Source organism: Arachis ipaensis, chromosome B08, assembly GCF_000816755.2.
Source record: "Arachis ipaensis cultivar K30076 chromosome B08, Araip1.1, whole genome shotgun sequence".
NCBI lineage: Eukaryota > Viridiplantae > Streptophyta > Magnoliopsida > Fabales > Fabaceae > Arachis > Arachis ipaensis.
Window position 1 is genome coordinate 15,434,215 of NC_029792.2, and position 16,976 is coordinate 15,451,190.

The 16,976-nt window shown below is 35.7% G+C and overlaps 1 protein-coding gene across 8 annotated transcripts in view; it reads left to right on the forward strand.

Annotated features, from left to right (window-relative positions):
* LOC107613369 ((-)-germacrene D synthase-like) overlaps positions 1 to 16,976 on the forward strand; it is a 30,133-nt gene that overhangs the window by 1,831 nt on the left and 11,326 nt on the right. For 3 of the 8 annotated variants that reach the window (XM_021108980.1, XM_021108985.1, XM_021108986.1), the window contains exon 2: positions 16,333 to 16,583. The exons of 2 other annotated variants lie outside the window; for them this stretch is intronic. In XM_021108980.1, the coding sequence (XP_020964639.1) occupies positions 16,368 to 16,583 (216 nt within the window). In that variant the 5' untranslated portion in view covers positions 16,333 to 16,367. Of the gene's footprint in view, positions 1 to 15,902; positions 16,034 to 16,332; positions 16,584 to 16,976 lie in introns of those variants that run through there. 3 more of the 8 variants (XM_021108982.1, XM_021108983.1, XM_021108981.1) reach the window with 3 other exon arrangements.

Genomic DNA, 16,976 nt, shown 5'->3' on the forward strand with positions numbered 1-16,976 from the left:
TTTGGTTACAGAAAAACTTTGATTATTTAGAATTACTATTATAAATCAAAGTATAATGATAGCAGTATTTAAATTTACTTTAATTTATTTCAAATAGAATGACCAATAAAAATACAGCAATTTAAATTGAATAATCTCATTTTTATAAATCATATATAAAATGAAACAAACTTTGGATCTAATTTTTAAAATCAATTTAATCAAATTCAAATCATAAAAGATCACATAATATACTATTTTCAAGAATAATGTTTTTTCTTTTTACTTATGTATGTTCAATTCATTACAAAATTTGTGTTAAACATGTATTAACTTTTATAAATATAAAAGGAGTTAGTTTTAGCACCTATTATATTTATAAATTTAATCAAATAACTTTTATCAAATAATACTACTTTTTTCTTTTTCTTGATTTGAAATAATACATTTTACTAAAATTTGGCCTCTCCCTTATTTTTTTCGGTTGACGATCGGGGTCCTTAGACCCAAAACTAATCAGCGGAGATAGAAATCAATCGGGCAATGTTACCCTTCTGATGTCCTCATCTAAACATTGCCTAATACTTAAAGGAGGCAAATAAAAAAAAGTTAAGACCAAAGTCACAAAGCAAACTATCCTTGGCCAAACGATCTGCTATTCTATTGCCTTTTCGGTAGGTGTGCTTGAGCGTAACCTCCCAATCTTGTCTTAATAGGGCACCGATAATTTGCACTAATTTTTCTAGATGTTTGTTTCTTTTCTGCTTTTGAATAATCACTGTATAAGCTGCTAGGGAGTCTAACTCGACTAGAATCTTCTTCAAGTCCAACCGCTAGCCTACTTTAAGGCCATGAAAAACTGCTTAGATCTCCACTTGAAAGGCTAAGCAACACCCAAGATTGACCATATATCCTGTAATCCAATTTCCCTCTTCGCTTCTAAATAATCCTCCACAACCTGTGTGTCCTGGATTTTCCGATGAGGCTCTATCTGTGTTAGGTTTTATCCATCTACTTTGAGGAAGCTAGTGTCCAAGCTATGTGAGCTTTTACTCTCTTTCTTGTGCTCCCTGTCATCAAATTAGCTTTGTTGAAAGTTGTGGTTATCTCATGGGCATATAGAAGGATATTGAAGGAAGCATTCTCAGGCCTTTTAAATGGTGAGAAAAAAATTTATCTATTTCACCATTTCCAAATCATCCAAATGGTTGTCATGAAGATGGTTAACCACTTGATTTGGTTATATTTATCTATTTTTCATTACTAAATTCCAACAAAATCAGACATCGAAGGGAGCTCTAAAAAAATAACACAACTTAGAGGGATGAATGAGTTGCGTCCAAAGCTTAGACGCTGCAGGACAGTCATGGATCACATGCTCCATTGTCTCGGAATCACCCGCACATCGATGATAGTCCGGAAAAGAGCAAAAAAATTTTGCCCTCCTGGTCGAAATCATAATTCTCTTATGGGCAGCCAACCAATTAAATATTTTGATTTGTTGAGGTCCTGACCATTTCCAAATCAAGTTCTAGGTTACATCCGCAACACCAGGCTAGTTTGCTATGGTATGATATGCACTAGCCACAGTGAAGTCTCCATCTTGTGTCAAATCCCAAATAATTCCGTCTGCCTCCAGCATAATATTTGGGGCCAATATAACTCTAATCTTGTTCAAATCTTCTTGTGGTAAGAAGACCCGAAGCCTGTCCAGATCTCAATCACCATCTTTTTTCACATAATTAACCACTCTACAGCTTCTTTCTTCATTGCATAAGGATGCAATTTCCCTTTCTTCCAAAAGTGGGCCATTTGTCATCCACTTATCACCCCAAAAATTTATGCTTTCTCCATTTCCTATGTTTAACGCTATATGCTGTCTAAATTGCTCCCGTGACTTAGCCAGATCCTTCCAAAGCAGAGAATCCATTGCTATCATAGAGAATTCATTGAGAAAATTCTTACTCCTTCCATACTTACTATATAAAACATCAATCCAGAGCCCATCTTGCTCATTAATTAATCTCCAAAGAATCTTGCACATAAAGGCTTCATTCATGTGGGTGAGTTTGCGAAAGCCTAGGCCTCCTTCACATTTCGGCTTGCACAGAGTGTTCCAACTTACAGCGTGAATTTTACGGACATTTTGATCCCCTCCCCAAATAAACTTTCGTTGAAGCTTTTCAATCTCATAGATGATTCCTTTGGGTATTCTTGAGTGCATCATGTCAAAGTTGAGTATTGGAACCAGCACCGTTTGCGCTAAAGTTAACCTATCTGCCAAGGATAGGCAGCTAGCTTTCCATCCTCCTAGCTTGTTGTTGACCCTATTTAGGACATGCTTATAGTTATCTTTGGCTCTCCCCTTGTCTTGGATCAGAGCTCCTAAGTATCTTCCAATACATTTGGCTTCCTTGTAGCCACTTATGTCACACAATCTGCTTCTCATGTTGTTTTCCACCTTGCTAGAAAAAAAGATAGAAGTCTTATTGCCATTGATTTGAGCCCCGATACTTCACCAAAAAGCTTAAGAGTGTCCAAAATTATATGCATATGAGCACTGTTCGCCTCTGCAAATAAAACAAGATCATCCGCAAAAAGAATATGTGAAATATAGGGACCATCCCTCCCCGCCTTCGTTGGACGCCAATCACCATTCCTCACCCTATCTTCTATTAAATGAGACAGCTTGTCCATAGCTATAACAAAGAGATAGGGTGAAATTGGGTCCCCTTGCCTAATTCTCCGAGAAGGGTTGAACTGATCTGTTTTGCACCCATTCCAAAGAAGGCTATATGATACTAACCTCACACAAGACATAATGATTCTGCAAATTTGATTTGGGATATTGAATTCATAAGCTTTCTCAAAGTCTATCTTGATGGCCATAAATTGCTTCCTTCCTTTCATCCGTCTCATGGAGTGCACCATCTCCTTAGCTATAATTAGGTTATCATGAATTATCCTTCTCGAAACAAATATGGATTGGTTCAGAGCTATTCTTCCTTAGAGATTAGGTTTGATTCTTTCTAGCTACCAAAATTTTTGTGAGGCATTTATACATCACATTGCACAATGCAATTGGTCTGAATTGAGTGAGGAATTTCGATTATTTTCTCTTTGGAATAAGAGCTATTAAAGTGTTGTTGACCCCCTAAATTAGAGTAAAATCCCTCCCATAGGCTTTGAATAAACTGTACAAAGGAGTTTCCAACCGTTTTCTAATTCTCCTTGAAGAAAAGAGTTGGAAATCCATCTTCCTCAGGTGCCTTTAAAGATCCAATGCCAAATAAGGCTCCTTTAATTTCATCGTAAGTCAAGGACTTCAACATATTTCTTCTATGCACCTCATCCATTGATGGATATGAAAGATTAGTAGAAAAAGGGGACCTCCTAAGATTATCCTCCTTATACAATTCAATAAAATAAATTGCAAGCAGCGCCTTTTAAAACATCTTGATTATCACACCAAACACCATTTGCAATTCTTAGTTTAAGAATTTTATTTTTTCTTCTCCTCACAAGAGTTTTTGTGTGGTAAAACTCGGTGTTTTTATCTCCTTCAACCAGCCAATGTTGTCTCAACTTCTGTATCTAAAAGACTTCTTCTCTGTTCAAAATCTCCTCTAGTTCTCCTTCCAGTCTTCGTTCCAAATTTTCTAAGAAAGGATTTGTACCATAGTTAGGAGATTTTTGAATACTTTCAATACGATTTAATAGTCTATTTTTTTTCCTTAAAAATATGACCAAATTTTTTTTATTCCATTTCTATAGCTCAGTAGACAACATACATAAGGCTTGGGGCATTGGGAGGGAATTTTTCCACATCTTATTAATGAAATCAGCAAACTCCGGGTGTGTTTCCTACATTGCTTCAAACCTAAAAGGTTTAACACCTTTATTAGTCTGAGAAGGCTTCAAATTAACTAACAGGGGATGATGATCGGAGTTGACTCTTCGAAGAACTGAAATGAAGGCTTCTGGGAAGAGAGTTCTCCACTGTGCATTCGCAAGTGCTATATCGAATCTCTTGAAAACCCTGTCTGTAACACCCTCACTATCAGAAGTCACGCTTCCGGTTGCGCTAGTCTGATAGCAAGAAGTATTACGACTACTTTACATACTAAATACTAAAATAGGAGCCTGTGACTCGACACTATATCGCTGATTTCTTTGAAAACCAGAAATAAATACTTTATCTTAAGAAAAATATAAGTAGGCATAGATTCATATACAAGACTCCTTACATAATAACTCAATATATTATACATATAAAACATACAATTTCTATCCCTCTTACAAACTTGTAATAACAAAGACGATGGAAGAAAATAATCTAATTAATACAACAACATATAAACCAAATGCAGTATAACTCTTCTTAATGCTTCTTCATCTGGTTCTTGAAAAGGTAAAGCTGTAGGGGGTGAGAACCTAACCACATGGTCTCACCACGGAGTTTCAAAGTTGTCATAAGAAGATATTTAACAAGAAAACTATTTTCAAGCTCAGTGATTATCATTGCCTTATGAATCTTTTAGAAACCAATAGATAGTCGTTCAAAATCTTTTCAAAGAAACAATGTTTAATCTTTCAGAAATCTGAAACCTTTCCCTTCTTATAGGAAAATCTCAATTAGAAACCAACCACGCAACCAAACAACACATTCATTAATTCAGCACCAAAATTCATTCTCAAATGTAGCACGCCAGGACAAACACAGGCAAGTCAGACAAGGAAAGCACAAGTAGGTAGCAGTTACAGCAAATAGTTCAAGTAGCAGTTAAGAACAGCTTAGCAATTAGGCAAACCAAAATAAGTTTAAACCCAAGCAAAGCATACAAATGCATATGATGCATGCCTGTCCTATGGCTGATGAGGCTCATCTGTCGGTTATCCAGCCAGCCCGACAAGTCTGAATTGTCCTTAGACTGTCCCCAACGTGCATCCCCAAGAGTCTATGCATAACTTTTTCTCAAATAATCAATATTGCTCAATGGGGGTAACATTCCTGGGAATTTATATAGTGCCCGGTCACACTTACGTCATAGGGTCAACAGAGTATCGAGTTTTCAACCTGGTACACGTGGTGGCAAGCCATGGTACTTTATCCAGGGAACCTCGTATCTCAGATAATTCAATTTCATAAGCCAAATGAATAATTCCAAGTTCATATCTCAACATTCTCAACATCATAATCATTCATCAATCCAAATCTCATTTCCAAATTCATTCAAAAACCATATTTCAAAGAAAATCCTCATCATCCTTCTTTCTATTCCGTCCGTTAACAATCCCAATTCAAAATATAATTCTTTCTTTGATAAATAAATCAATCTTAAAACATATAACATTTAAAAAAATAAATCTTTTTAATTAATCACTTCAAATAAAACTTCCAATTTTATCAAATTTCGGCAGCATCTCCTCTAAAACTCGGACGCTGCCACCCTTTTCGGGTCCCATCCAAACATTTCTCAAACCTTTTCTCAACCATTTCCAAATCTCATTCATTTTCAAAACTCGACCAGTTCCAATATCAAATTGTTTTCAAAGCAAATCAATGCCCATAATAAATCTCTTTTTAAAATCAAACCAGCCCAAATACTAAATCATTTATAAAGTCAGACTAACTCAAAATTAAACCCTTTCCAAAATTAATTCAGTTTCATATTCCAAATCATTTCCAAAGCCGATTTCTTTACATTATCAAAAATAGCCTCAAAAACAAGAAAGCCAGTTTTCATAATAATCAACTAAATAACCTTTCAAATTAATTTCTTTTCAGCCATCACAAACTACTCAAGCAATCAAGCAATCAGTCATTCAGTCCAGCGAACAACTACATTTATAAGACAATCATAATCACAGACATATGTTTCTCACATTAATATCTATTTATAACAACTCTGTAATGTAAAATAGATTTTAAGAAAAACCCCTACCTCAATTTAGTCAAGGCTCAGTAGTTAAACGCATCAATTCCTCTTCCGTTCATCAACTCCTGAGAGAGCAATTGCTTTACCAGCCTTCAATATTATAGTCCCAGAATCTCCAACATTAGTAACATAGAGATGGTTATCAATCATAACAGTGGTTGAAGCAGTAGAGCCATCATCCCGGAAAGTGTCTTTTTCAGAATCCAGAAATTGAGAATCAGTCCCTTGATACGTTTCACTTATAGCCAATTTGGCACCAGTAAAGAAAATTTGGATGCTTCATGAGATTATCAAAGAGATGCTCTTTCAAATACTCTGCATCATGAGAACTACCATGACCATCAAATATTCCAAATAAGCATACTAAATGACCACCAAACTTCAATGTTTTAATATCATAAAAATCCTCCATCCTTACTCTCTTCCATCTAAAGCTTGAATACCCACAGCTAAGCCTTCCATCCTTACTTTTCCACCCTCCACTTGCAAACCGGCCATCATCATCTTTTTCTGGCATCATATTCACAAGGGAACCAACACTTCTTGACACAGAACCCGTATCCACCATCATCACTGTGAATGTCTTAAATTGACGAATAAGAAATACTAGGGACAGCTTGCAAACTCTTCTTAGTGTTGTTTATTCTCACTTGTTTGGAAAAGGTTCCAGCTTGAACAACCAAAGACTTACACGACTGCTACATACCATCTAACCGACCAACCAAGAAGACAGGGGTTCCGGCGGCAGTTTTCAGCAACCACACCCACAGTAGTGCGGCTTCCAACATAACCAAATAGAGCGACAGTAACCTTCGAGCAACTCCGATGAGCTTCATAAGCGATGGTAAGAAAGGTGGTCCCGACGGCCATAGGCTCCTGCAGCGGTGGTGAGATTTGGCGGCAGTGACGTAAACATCGTCTCCTTCCTCGCGTCGCACTCCTCCTCCGTCAGTCTCCTCTCTTCGGGCACTCTCTCTCCTCGGCTCCACCATGGATGGCGGTGACTCTGCTTGCGGTGAGGACGACAATGGTGACCTCAGTAGTGGCAGCGGCGGCAAGATGCGACGGCAGCGGTGGCTTCTCCCCTGCGCACGCTCTGCTCCTCCCTTGCATAGCTCTGGTTCGCGCTCCTCTTCCTCTGACGGCGACACACAACGGCACGGACGCATCTGCGGCGGCGACGGCCTCAGCCGCGACGAAGAGCGACGGAACAGCCCACCAGCTCCGGTGCGTCTTCCCCCTTCCACCGCCGCACTTCCCTCTCTTTCTCTCTGTTTTCTCGGATTTCACTCTCTCTTTTCTGCTTTCCCTGTTTCTATTTCCCTTCTCTTTCTCTTTTGGTTTGTTATGAAGCTATGTTTCTTTAAAGGAAAGGGGGATATGACGGTGGTGGTTATGGGTTAGGGATTAGGGTATAATTAGGGTTTGATTTAGGGCAAATGTAAAATTATGAATTTTTGGGTAAATTGGGGCTTTGTTAAATTTTAATAAAATTAAGAGATATTATATTAAATTAAATTCTAAATTAATCCTTTAAAATTATTTTAAAGATATTATTTAATTATTAATTTGTTGATTAGTTTTTAATTAAATATTTTAATTTAAAATTTAAAATAGTATAATTAATTTTCTTTGTTTATAAGAATTAAAATATTAAATTACAAAATCTTAATTATTTAAACCAAATCATATAAAATTCTTATTATTTTATATTTATTAAACTTTATAATTTAAATATAGAAAATGATTCGTTAATTATAAAATTAGATAAAACCTTAAATTACTTTAAACTCAATTAATCAAAATTTGCTTTAATTATCTTTAATAAAATAATTTCTGAAATTAAAGTACTTAATGAATAAATAAATCAAAATTAGCTCTTAATAAGATTTTTCTAAAATTTCTGGGTCTTACATCCTACCTACCTTATAAAAATTTTCATTCTTGAAAATTGATACAAAATAAAAGAGATTTCATATTACTTCGCTCTTGAACTCATTTAAAGAAAAGGCAAAAGGTCCTCAATATATATATACATATAGTTTCATATACCAGGATTTTCATATAAAAATATGAAGGGTATAAGTATTATGTGAAACAAGGTTACAAGATAGGCTTGATGTACAAGATGATATGTTTCAAACATGTGATGGTAAAGCAAGGCGGTAAAAGGTTATAAAACAAGTCAGAATTAAAACGATATGCTTAACATCCGTATACTAATCTCATACCAACTTCAGAGACTCAACTATTCAAACTTTAACATAACTTATCTCCACCATTCTTAACCGTACTTCATTGAACAATTCATCCGAAGATTTCCAATTTTGTCAAACACTTTGCAAACCTTACTACTGGTCATAGGTCCCACATGAATAAAACTTTCACGTAAAACAAGGTTTCACAATTTCCTGTGATGTCGTACACTTACGAGTTTCACCTTTTACGTTCATCAAACGTGTCCTAAGGGACTAACGTGTCGTTTACTAAGTCTAACGGTGCACAAGATACCAAAACTAATCTCGAGTATATTCAAAAAGATAATAGACCATAGAAAAGAAAGAAAAGTGACAGGGGCAGCGTTCGCGAGAATTTGAAAGAATAAATGCAATTGCAGATAAACAAGGATGCTCAAGCAACGATGTTTGCTAAAAAGAAATCAATTGACAATTTCAAGGATAACCTTTGGATCAAATAAATTCAATAGGATCAATAAGAAGAAAATCAGCGCATTAATTTAAAACATTTCCAAGTTGAGTCGACAAGTATGAGATTTCATAGAAAATGAATGATTAAAGACTATGATAATGCATTACTGCGGAACAACTTCAAATGATCACGGGGTTTCATAGTTCGTAGAGGAGTACAGAATCAATAGCCGTATTGCAAAAGTTTTAACATAGTCAGAAGTGTAAGCAGATCAAGGTGTACGTAAGGTACAAATGGTGAAGCAAGAAAATTTAAATTACATTTCAAGAAAAGAAAAGGAGGAACGATATGTCAAATTGAACGGCACAATTTAGAACACATAAACCAATACAACAATAAAAAGGGGCACTTTACATTTTCAAAGATTCAAGAGTCAGCATCGTACTCAAGACGATTCCAATGTTATGTTAAAGAGAAGTATAATGACAAGGATAGACGTTCTTAAAGATTCTAATAGCAATTTACAAATAAGAGGCGGATGTATGGAGACGATGAAAAGAGAACGGTGTATTCGTTAGAATTGAATTCAGGCTAAACCAAAGTACAAGATTCACAAGAAAGTGACCAGAGTCAAGGACGCCATTTACAAAATCCAGGGGAATGTGTAGGAACGCAATCAAATGAAAGGTCCACAAGAAATAGATAAACTTAAGAGGAAAATCATCTTACTTAGTAAAAAAAGAAGATATGAAATAAACAATTAAGGGAACTGAACAAAGTATAGATGTTTGCGTTACCTCGAAACTTCGCGACTCCTTATAACCTCGTACACTTACCAAATTCACTTTCTGCGCGCACAAATCGCGTCCCTAAAAGCTAACACATAAGAAATACTAAACTTGAGAAGATTACAAATGACACAAATGGTATTTGCAAGAAATAGGGAGAATACCCAGGTTCACAGTTGAACAAGAATGGTACTTCGCAAGGATTTGAAAGAATATGTGAGATTATCAACAGACAAAGATGTATATAAGCAATGAAGTGTAGTGTAAAAGGAGTTAATTTGAAAGTTTAAGAAGGAATTTTGAATCAAGAGCTTCGACATGGCAATAATAAGAAAGAAAGTACAACAATTTAGAATAACTTCAAATTGAACCTAAGGGAAATGGGTTTATCTTTTTCTAAAGAAAGTATATAAATACAATATTTTTCAAAAAACCAAACTAAACAAAGGTAAATATTATGTTATGCTAAATCAAATTCAAATTAAAATAATTTATATGAAGTTTATTAAATGAAAATTAATTGAAATAAAAGCAGAAATCTTGCTTTAGGAGTTTTGAAGAGTTCGTAGATACATAATCAAGTAAATATATATATGCATAAAAATTCTAATAATGTTGTAAAAGGATCAAATTATGTTCAAATGAGAAAATCTAAGGTAAAGTATTCTTGTAAGGATAAATAAAGACTAAGTAGTACTTTTAGATAAAAGCATGTTGTAACTATATAAAGAAATTATTTATTATTTTTTTGTAGGAAAATACTTATAAAATCAAAGGTTGTCGTATTCAGATTTCAAATAATGGTTACAATCAGAATCAGAATCAAACAGAAAAGGGATTAAAATAGAACTATTTTCAAAAAAGATTCTAAGATAAGAATTGTAGAAGAAAACTACTAGAATTGATACATTTTATTAAAACAAAGTCAGTTTTTATCGTTTTTATGAAGAAACATAAAACCAAAGATTATAATCAGAGTAGGACACACAATAGTTGCGGAACACAAAACATGAAAACTAAAATGCATAATTAGTTTACTACGAATCGCGACTCTTAAGATTTCAAATGATTTAGGAATCAAGGACTATGCGTTGCACCAAAACTAATTCGAGATCAAATCAACAAATACCAAATTTATGAACAGTGTCAAGGTTGAATGTTCCTTAAAGATTCAAACAACAATTAGGAACATAATCAAACAAGGATATATATGAATGACAAGACATGGTAGAAAAATATCCAAAACACATTCCAAGAAGAAATCAAGAACTAGAGATTCCAATACAATTGATAAAGAAAAAGATAACGTCAAGCACGAATAAAGATTATACGTCGAAACGGAACTAATCTCTAGAGCTTAGTTTCTAATGTTCCCAAAACCCGCGACTCGCATTGTCTATGACTCGCATATCGTCTATGATAACCCATTAGTGCTTCCATACACATAATTCACTGGTGTTAAGCCGGCCAAACTTAATACCAGAAATTATGCAATGCAAGACTAATGGTGTTAATCAATAGACCGTCATGTGCATAAAGCTCTAATTCTCGTTATTTGAACGAGACCTATTACATGACAAATGCTCAGAGTATGCAATTGAAGCATAATCAGTCCATTCCCAAGACTCTACAGGAAAGACCGCTCTGATACCATAATGTAACACCCTCACTATCAGAACTCACGCTTCCGGCTGCACTACTCTGATAGCAAGAAGTATTACGACTACTTTACATACTAAATACTAAAATAGGAGCCTGTGACTCGACACTATATCGCTGATTTCTTTGAAAACCAGAAATAAATACTTTATCTTAAGAAAAATACAAGCAGACATAGATTCATATACAAGACTCCTTACATAATAACTCAATATATTATACATATAAAACATACAATTCCTATCCCTCTTACAAACTTGTAATAACAAAGACAAGGGAAGAAAATAATCTAATTAATACAACAACATATAAACCAAACGCAGTATAACTCTTCTTAATGCTTCTTCATCCGGTTCCTGAAAAGGTAAAGTTGTAGGGGGGTGAGAACCTAACCACATGGTCTCACCACGGAGTTTCAAAGTTGTCATAAGAAGATATTTAACAAGAAAACTATTTTCAAGCTCAGTGATTATCATTGCCTTATGAATCTTTTAGAAACCAATAGATAGTCGTTCAAAACCTTTTCAAAGAAACAATGTTTAATCTTTCAGAAATCCGAAACCTTTCACTTCTTATAGGAAAATCTCAATTAGAAACCAACCACACAATCAAAAAACACAATCATGAATTTAGCACCAAAATTCATTCTCAAATATAGCACGCCAGGACAAACACAGGCAAGTCAGACAAGGAAAGCACAAGTAGGTAGCAGTTACAGCAAATAGTTCAAGTAGCAGTTAAGAACAGTTTAGCAATTAGGCAAACCAAAACAAGTTCAAACCCAAGCAAAGCATACAAATGCATATGATGCATGCCTGTCCTATAGCTGATGAGGCTCATCTGTCGGTTATCCAGCCACCCTGACAAGTCTGAATTGTCCTTAGACTGTCCCCCGACGTGCATTCCCAAGAGTCTATGCATAACTTTTTCTCAAATAATCAATATTGCTCAATGGGGGTAACATTCCTGGGAATTTATATAGTGCCCGGTCACACTTACGTCGTAGGGTCAACAGAGTATCGAGTTTTCAACCTGGTACACGTGGTGGCAAGCCATGGTACTTTATCCAGGGAACCTCGTATCTCAGATAATTCAATTTCATAAGCCAAATGAATAATTCCAAGTTCATATCTCAACATTCTCAACATCATAATCATTCATCAATCCAAATCTCATTTCCAAATTCATTCAAAAACCATATTTCAAAGAAAATCCTCATCATCCTTCTTTCTATTCCGTCCGTTAACAATCCCAATTCAAAATGTAATTCTTTCTTTGATAAATAAATCAATCTTAAAACATATAACATTTTAAAAACAAATCTTTTTAATTAATCACTTCAAATAAAACTTCCAATTTTATCAAATTTCGGCAGCATCTCCTCTAAAACTCGGACGCTGCCACCCTTTTCGGGTCCCATCCAAACATTTCTCAAACATTTTCTCAACCATTTCCAAATCTCATTCATTTCCAAAACTCGACCAGTTCCAATATAAAATTGTTTTCAAAGCAAATCAGTGCCCATAATAAATCTCTTTTTAAAATCAAACCAGCTCAAATACTAAATCATTTATAAAGTCAGACTAACTCAAAATTAAACCGTTTCCAAAATTAATTCAGTTTCATATTCCAAATCATTTCCAAAGCCGATTTCTTTACATTATCAAAAATAGCTTCAAAACCAAGAAAGTCAGTTTTCATAATAATCAACTAAATAACCTTTCAAATTAATTTCTTTTCAGCCATCACAAACTACTCAAGCAATCAAGCAATCAGTCATTCAGTCCAGCAAACAACTACATTTATAAGACAATCATAATCACAGACATATGTTTCTCACATTAATATCTATTTATACCAACTCTGTAATGTAAAATAGATTTTAAGAAAAACCCTACCTCAATTTAGTCAAGGCTCAGTAGTTAAACGCATCAATTCCTCTTCCATTCATCAACTCCTGAGAGAGCAATTGCTTTACCAGCTTTCAATATTATAGTCCCAGAATCTCCAACATTAGTAACATAGAGATGGTTATCAATCAAAACAACGGTTGAAGCAGTAGAGCCATCATCCCGGAAAGTGTCTTTTTCAGAATCCAGAAATTGAGAATCAGTCCCTTGATACGTTTCACTTATAGCCAATTTGGCACCAGTAAAGAAAATTTGGATGCTTCATGAGATTATCAAAGAGATGCTCTTTCAAATACTCTATAGCATGAGAACTACCATGACCATCAAATATTCCAAATAAGCAGAATGACCACCAAACTTCAATGTTTTAATATCATAAAAATCCTCCATCGTTACTCTCTTCCATCTAAAGCTTGAATACCCACAGCTAAGCCTTCCATCCTTACTTTTCCACCCTCCACTTGCAAACCGGCCATCATCATCTTTTTCTGGCATCATATTCACAAGGGAACCAACACTTCTTAACACAGAACCCGTATCCACCATCATCACTGTGAATGTCTTAAATTGACGAATAAGAAATACTAGGGACAGCTTGCAAACTCCTCTTAGTGTTGTTTATTCTCACTTGTTTGCAAAAAGGTTCCAGCTTGGACAACCAAAGACTTACACGACTGCTGCATACCATCTAACCGACCAACCAAGAAGACAGGGGTTCCGGCGGCAGTTTTCAGCAACCACACCCACAGTAGCGCAGCTTCCAACATAACCAAATAGAGCGACAGTAACCTTCGAGCAACTCCGATAAGCTTCATAAGCGGTGGTAAGAAAGGCTGTCCCGACGGCCATAGGCTCCAGCGGCGGTGGTGAGATTTGGCGGCAATGACGTAAACATCGTCTCCTTCCTCGCGTCGCACTCCTCCTCTGTCAGTCTCCTCTCTTCGGGCACTCTCTCTCCTCGGCTCCACCATGGATGGTGGTGACTCTGCTTGCGGTGAGGACGACGATGGTGACCTCAGTAGTGGCAGCAGCGGCAAGATGCGACGGCAGCGGTGGCTTCTCCCCTGCGCGCGCTCTGCTCCTCCCTTGCATAGCTCTAGTTCGCGCTCCTCTTTCTCTGACGGCGACACACAACGGCACGGACGCATCTGCGGCGGCGACGGCCTCAGCCGCGACGAAGAGCGACGGAACAGCCCACCAGCTCCGGTGCGTCTTCCCCCTTCCACCGTCACTCTTCCCTCTCTTTCTCTCTCTTTCTCTCTGTTTTCTCGGATTTCACTCTCTCTTCCCTGCTTTCCCTGTTTCTATTTCCCTTCTCTTTCTCTTTTGGTTTGTTCTGAAGCTATGTTTCTTTAAAGGAAAGGGGGATATGGCGGCGGCGGTTATGGGTTAGGGGTTAGGGTACAATTAGGGTTTGATTTAGGGCAAATGTAAAATTAGGAATTTTTGAGTAAATTTTCTAAAGCTATGTTTCTTTAAAGGAAAGGGGGTATGGCGGTGGTGGTTATGGGTTAGGGTACAATTAGGGTTTTATTTAAGACAAATGTAAAATTAGGAATTTTTGGACAAATTGAGACTTTGTTAAATTTTAATAAAATTAAGAGATATTATATTAAATTAAATTCTAAATTAATCCTTTAAAATTATTTTGAAGATATTATTTAATTATTAATTTGTTGATTAGTTTTTAATTAAATATTCTAATTTAAAATATAAAATAATATAATTAATTTTCTTTGTTTATAAGAATTAAAGTATTAAATTACAAAATCTTAATTATTTAAACCAAATCATGTAAAATTCTTATTATTTTACATTTACTAAACTTTATAATTTAAATATAGAAAATGATTCGTTAATTATAAAATTAGATAAAACCTTAAATTACTTTAAACTCAATTAATCAAAATTTGCTTTAATTATCTTTAATAAAATAATTTCTGAAATTAAAGTACTTAATGAATAAATAAATCAAAATTAGCTCTTAATAAGATTTTTCTAAAATTTCTGGGTCTTACACTGTCCATGCCTTCTCTAACTTCCCTTTTCCATGTAAATTTGGAACCAACAAATCGCAAATCCAAAAGTTGAAAATCGTTAATCCATCTCCTGAAATGGCTACAAACATGACTGTTTACAGCGGTTCTACCTTTTTTTTTCTATGGTCTCCGCTATTTCGTTAAAATCCCCTACCAACATCCAGGGACCAACTATATTAACAACTATTTCATAAATTTTATTTTAAAAAATTCTCCTTGTATCCTCCTGAGTGCTAGCATAAATTGCAGAAAGCAACCATCTGTCTTTTTAACCGTCAACAATTTTCAATTAACAAATTGGGGTGAGAGCATACAACATTAATATCTAAACTAGCATTTTTCTAAAGGGCCCATATTCCCCAATAAAACCCACAGCTTTTTCTCTATGAGAGAAAGAAAAACCCAGCTCGTAACCAACATTCTCCACTTTCTAACCACTACATTTAGTTTTATACAGAAGCACAATGTCCAGCTTATATTGCCTGCAAAGCTCTTTCAACATGTTTATAGTGGCTTTGTTGGCCACTCCTCTAATATTTCATGATAATAAAATCATAAATAAACAAAATAAAAAAATGGTAGAACATCACCGCTTATGAAGGCATAGGCTCCCTAAACATATTGCATGTCCTCCTTCATCAGATGGGTTCTATCCTGGTTTTGGTCAACTCTCATTTCTTCTTTTTCTTCATATTTTTCCATTGTTTGGATTAATATTTTTGTCTCCATTGACTCAAATTCTGGAGGTTTTGGGTCAGGTGGATCCACTCTAGTGATAGGTACTTCTTGGAAGAAGTTTGGACTAACTGAATTTTGAGAAACCGAATTTTTCTTAGTGTCTATTCACTTGATTCTCGATGTATGTAGTCACATTCATAAAATATTGTGGGGTGGATTATGTCTGGCTAACTTGGGATGAAGGATGCTTTGTATGGACAGGTTGGTGATACTGGTTGGACTGAATAGTTTGGACATCTTGTTGGTTTTGGATGGACACGTGGGTTTTGGCATATGGGAGGCCTTTGGGGTCAACATTCATTGGGCTTCCATTAGCAACAGAAGTTTCTAAGGTTAACAGACTAGATGGGCCATCTTGTTTTTTTGGGTTGCTAGCAGAAATGGGCTTGGGAGTGGCTGACAGGGTCTTGTTGTTGGCTCTTCTTTTGCTGTGTGAAAAAATTACTCTTGTCTTTTTCTGTAGGTGTGGCATTGGCAATAGAAGCTTCCACAATTTCATAACCCTGCTGCACATTAGATTCCCCATTCACCAACACTGCAAATTTCGAAAAAAATTTTCCCTCCACAAATATATTTTTGTTTCCTTTTTCACCTTCACTACTACTTGTACCTTCACCTCCTCCCCTTGCAGGTTTCTTGCCACGTGTTGTCCTTTGTACCAGCCACATGGACCATAATTATCCTCATTTTCTTGTAAGACCTCTTTACCCTTGTGATTTTTTGGAATCTCTTTATTGCCCCCTTCTTCCTCCTCCTTTTCAGCTGATTGAGACTTTTGCCTCTGTTCAACCTCCTTCCTCCTCAATTCCAGGCATTCTGATTTCTCATGGCCAATTCTTTCATAGTGGAAACAACCTGATGAATTCCTTTGTATTTCACATTGTAAGTAACCCCGTTAATTTGCTATTGGGAGATCAGGAATTTTTCTATCTCCACCTCTACACATAGCTGTGCAAATCTACCCCTTGCTACCTGAGCAGTGTTCACATCCACTTTCAGAGTTCTTCCCACAACATTTCCTATCTTTTCAAGAATTCTTCTATTGCAATACTCAATAGCTAGACTAGGGAGGCGGATCTAAGCTGCAATTTTTTCAATGAAAGTAAGAAAATGATTGAATTCTGGTTGCCATAACCGGATAGTTAAATAGTGGTAAAACATTTTCAATGGCCCCTTAGTAATAGCAAAATCTAGGTCCTCAGAGTTATAAAAATGCACAAAAAAAAATCATTGCATAAATTAATCACATCCAAGCTTCCTTGTTTTTTTTTTTTT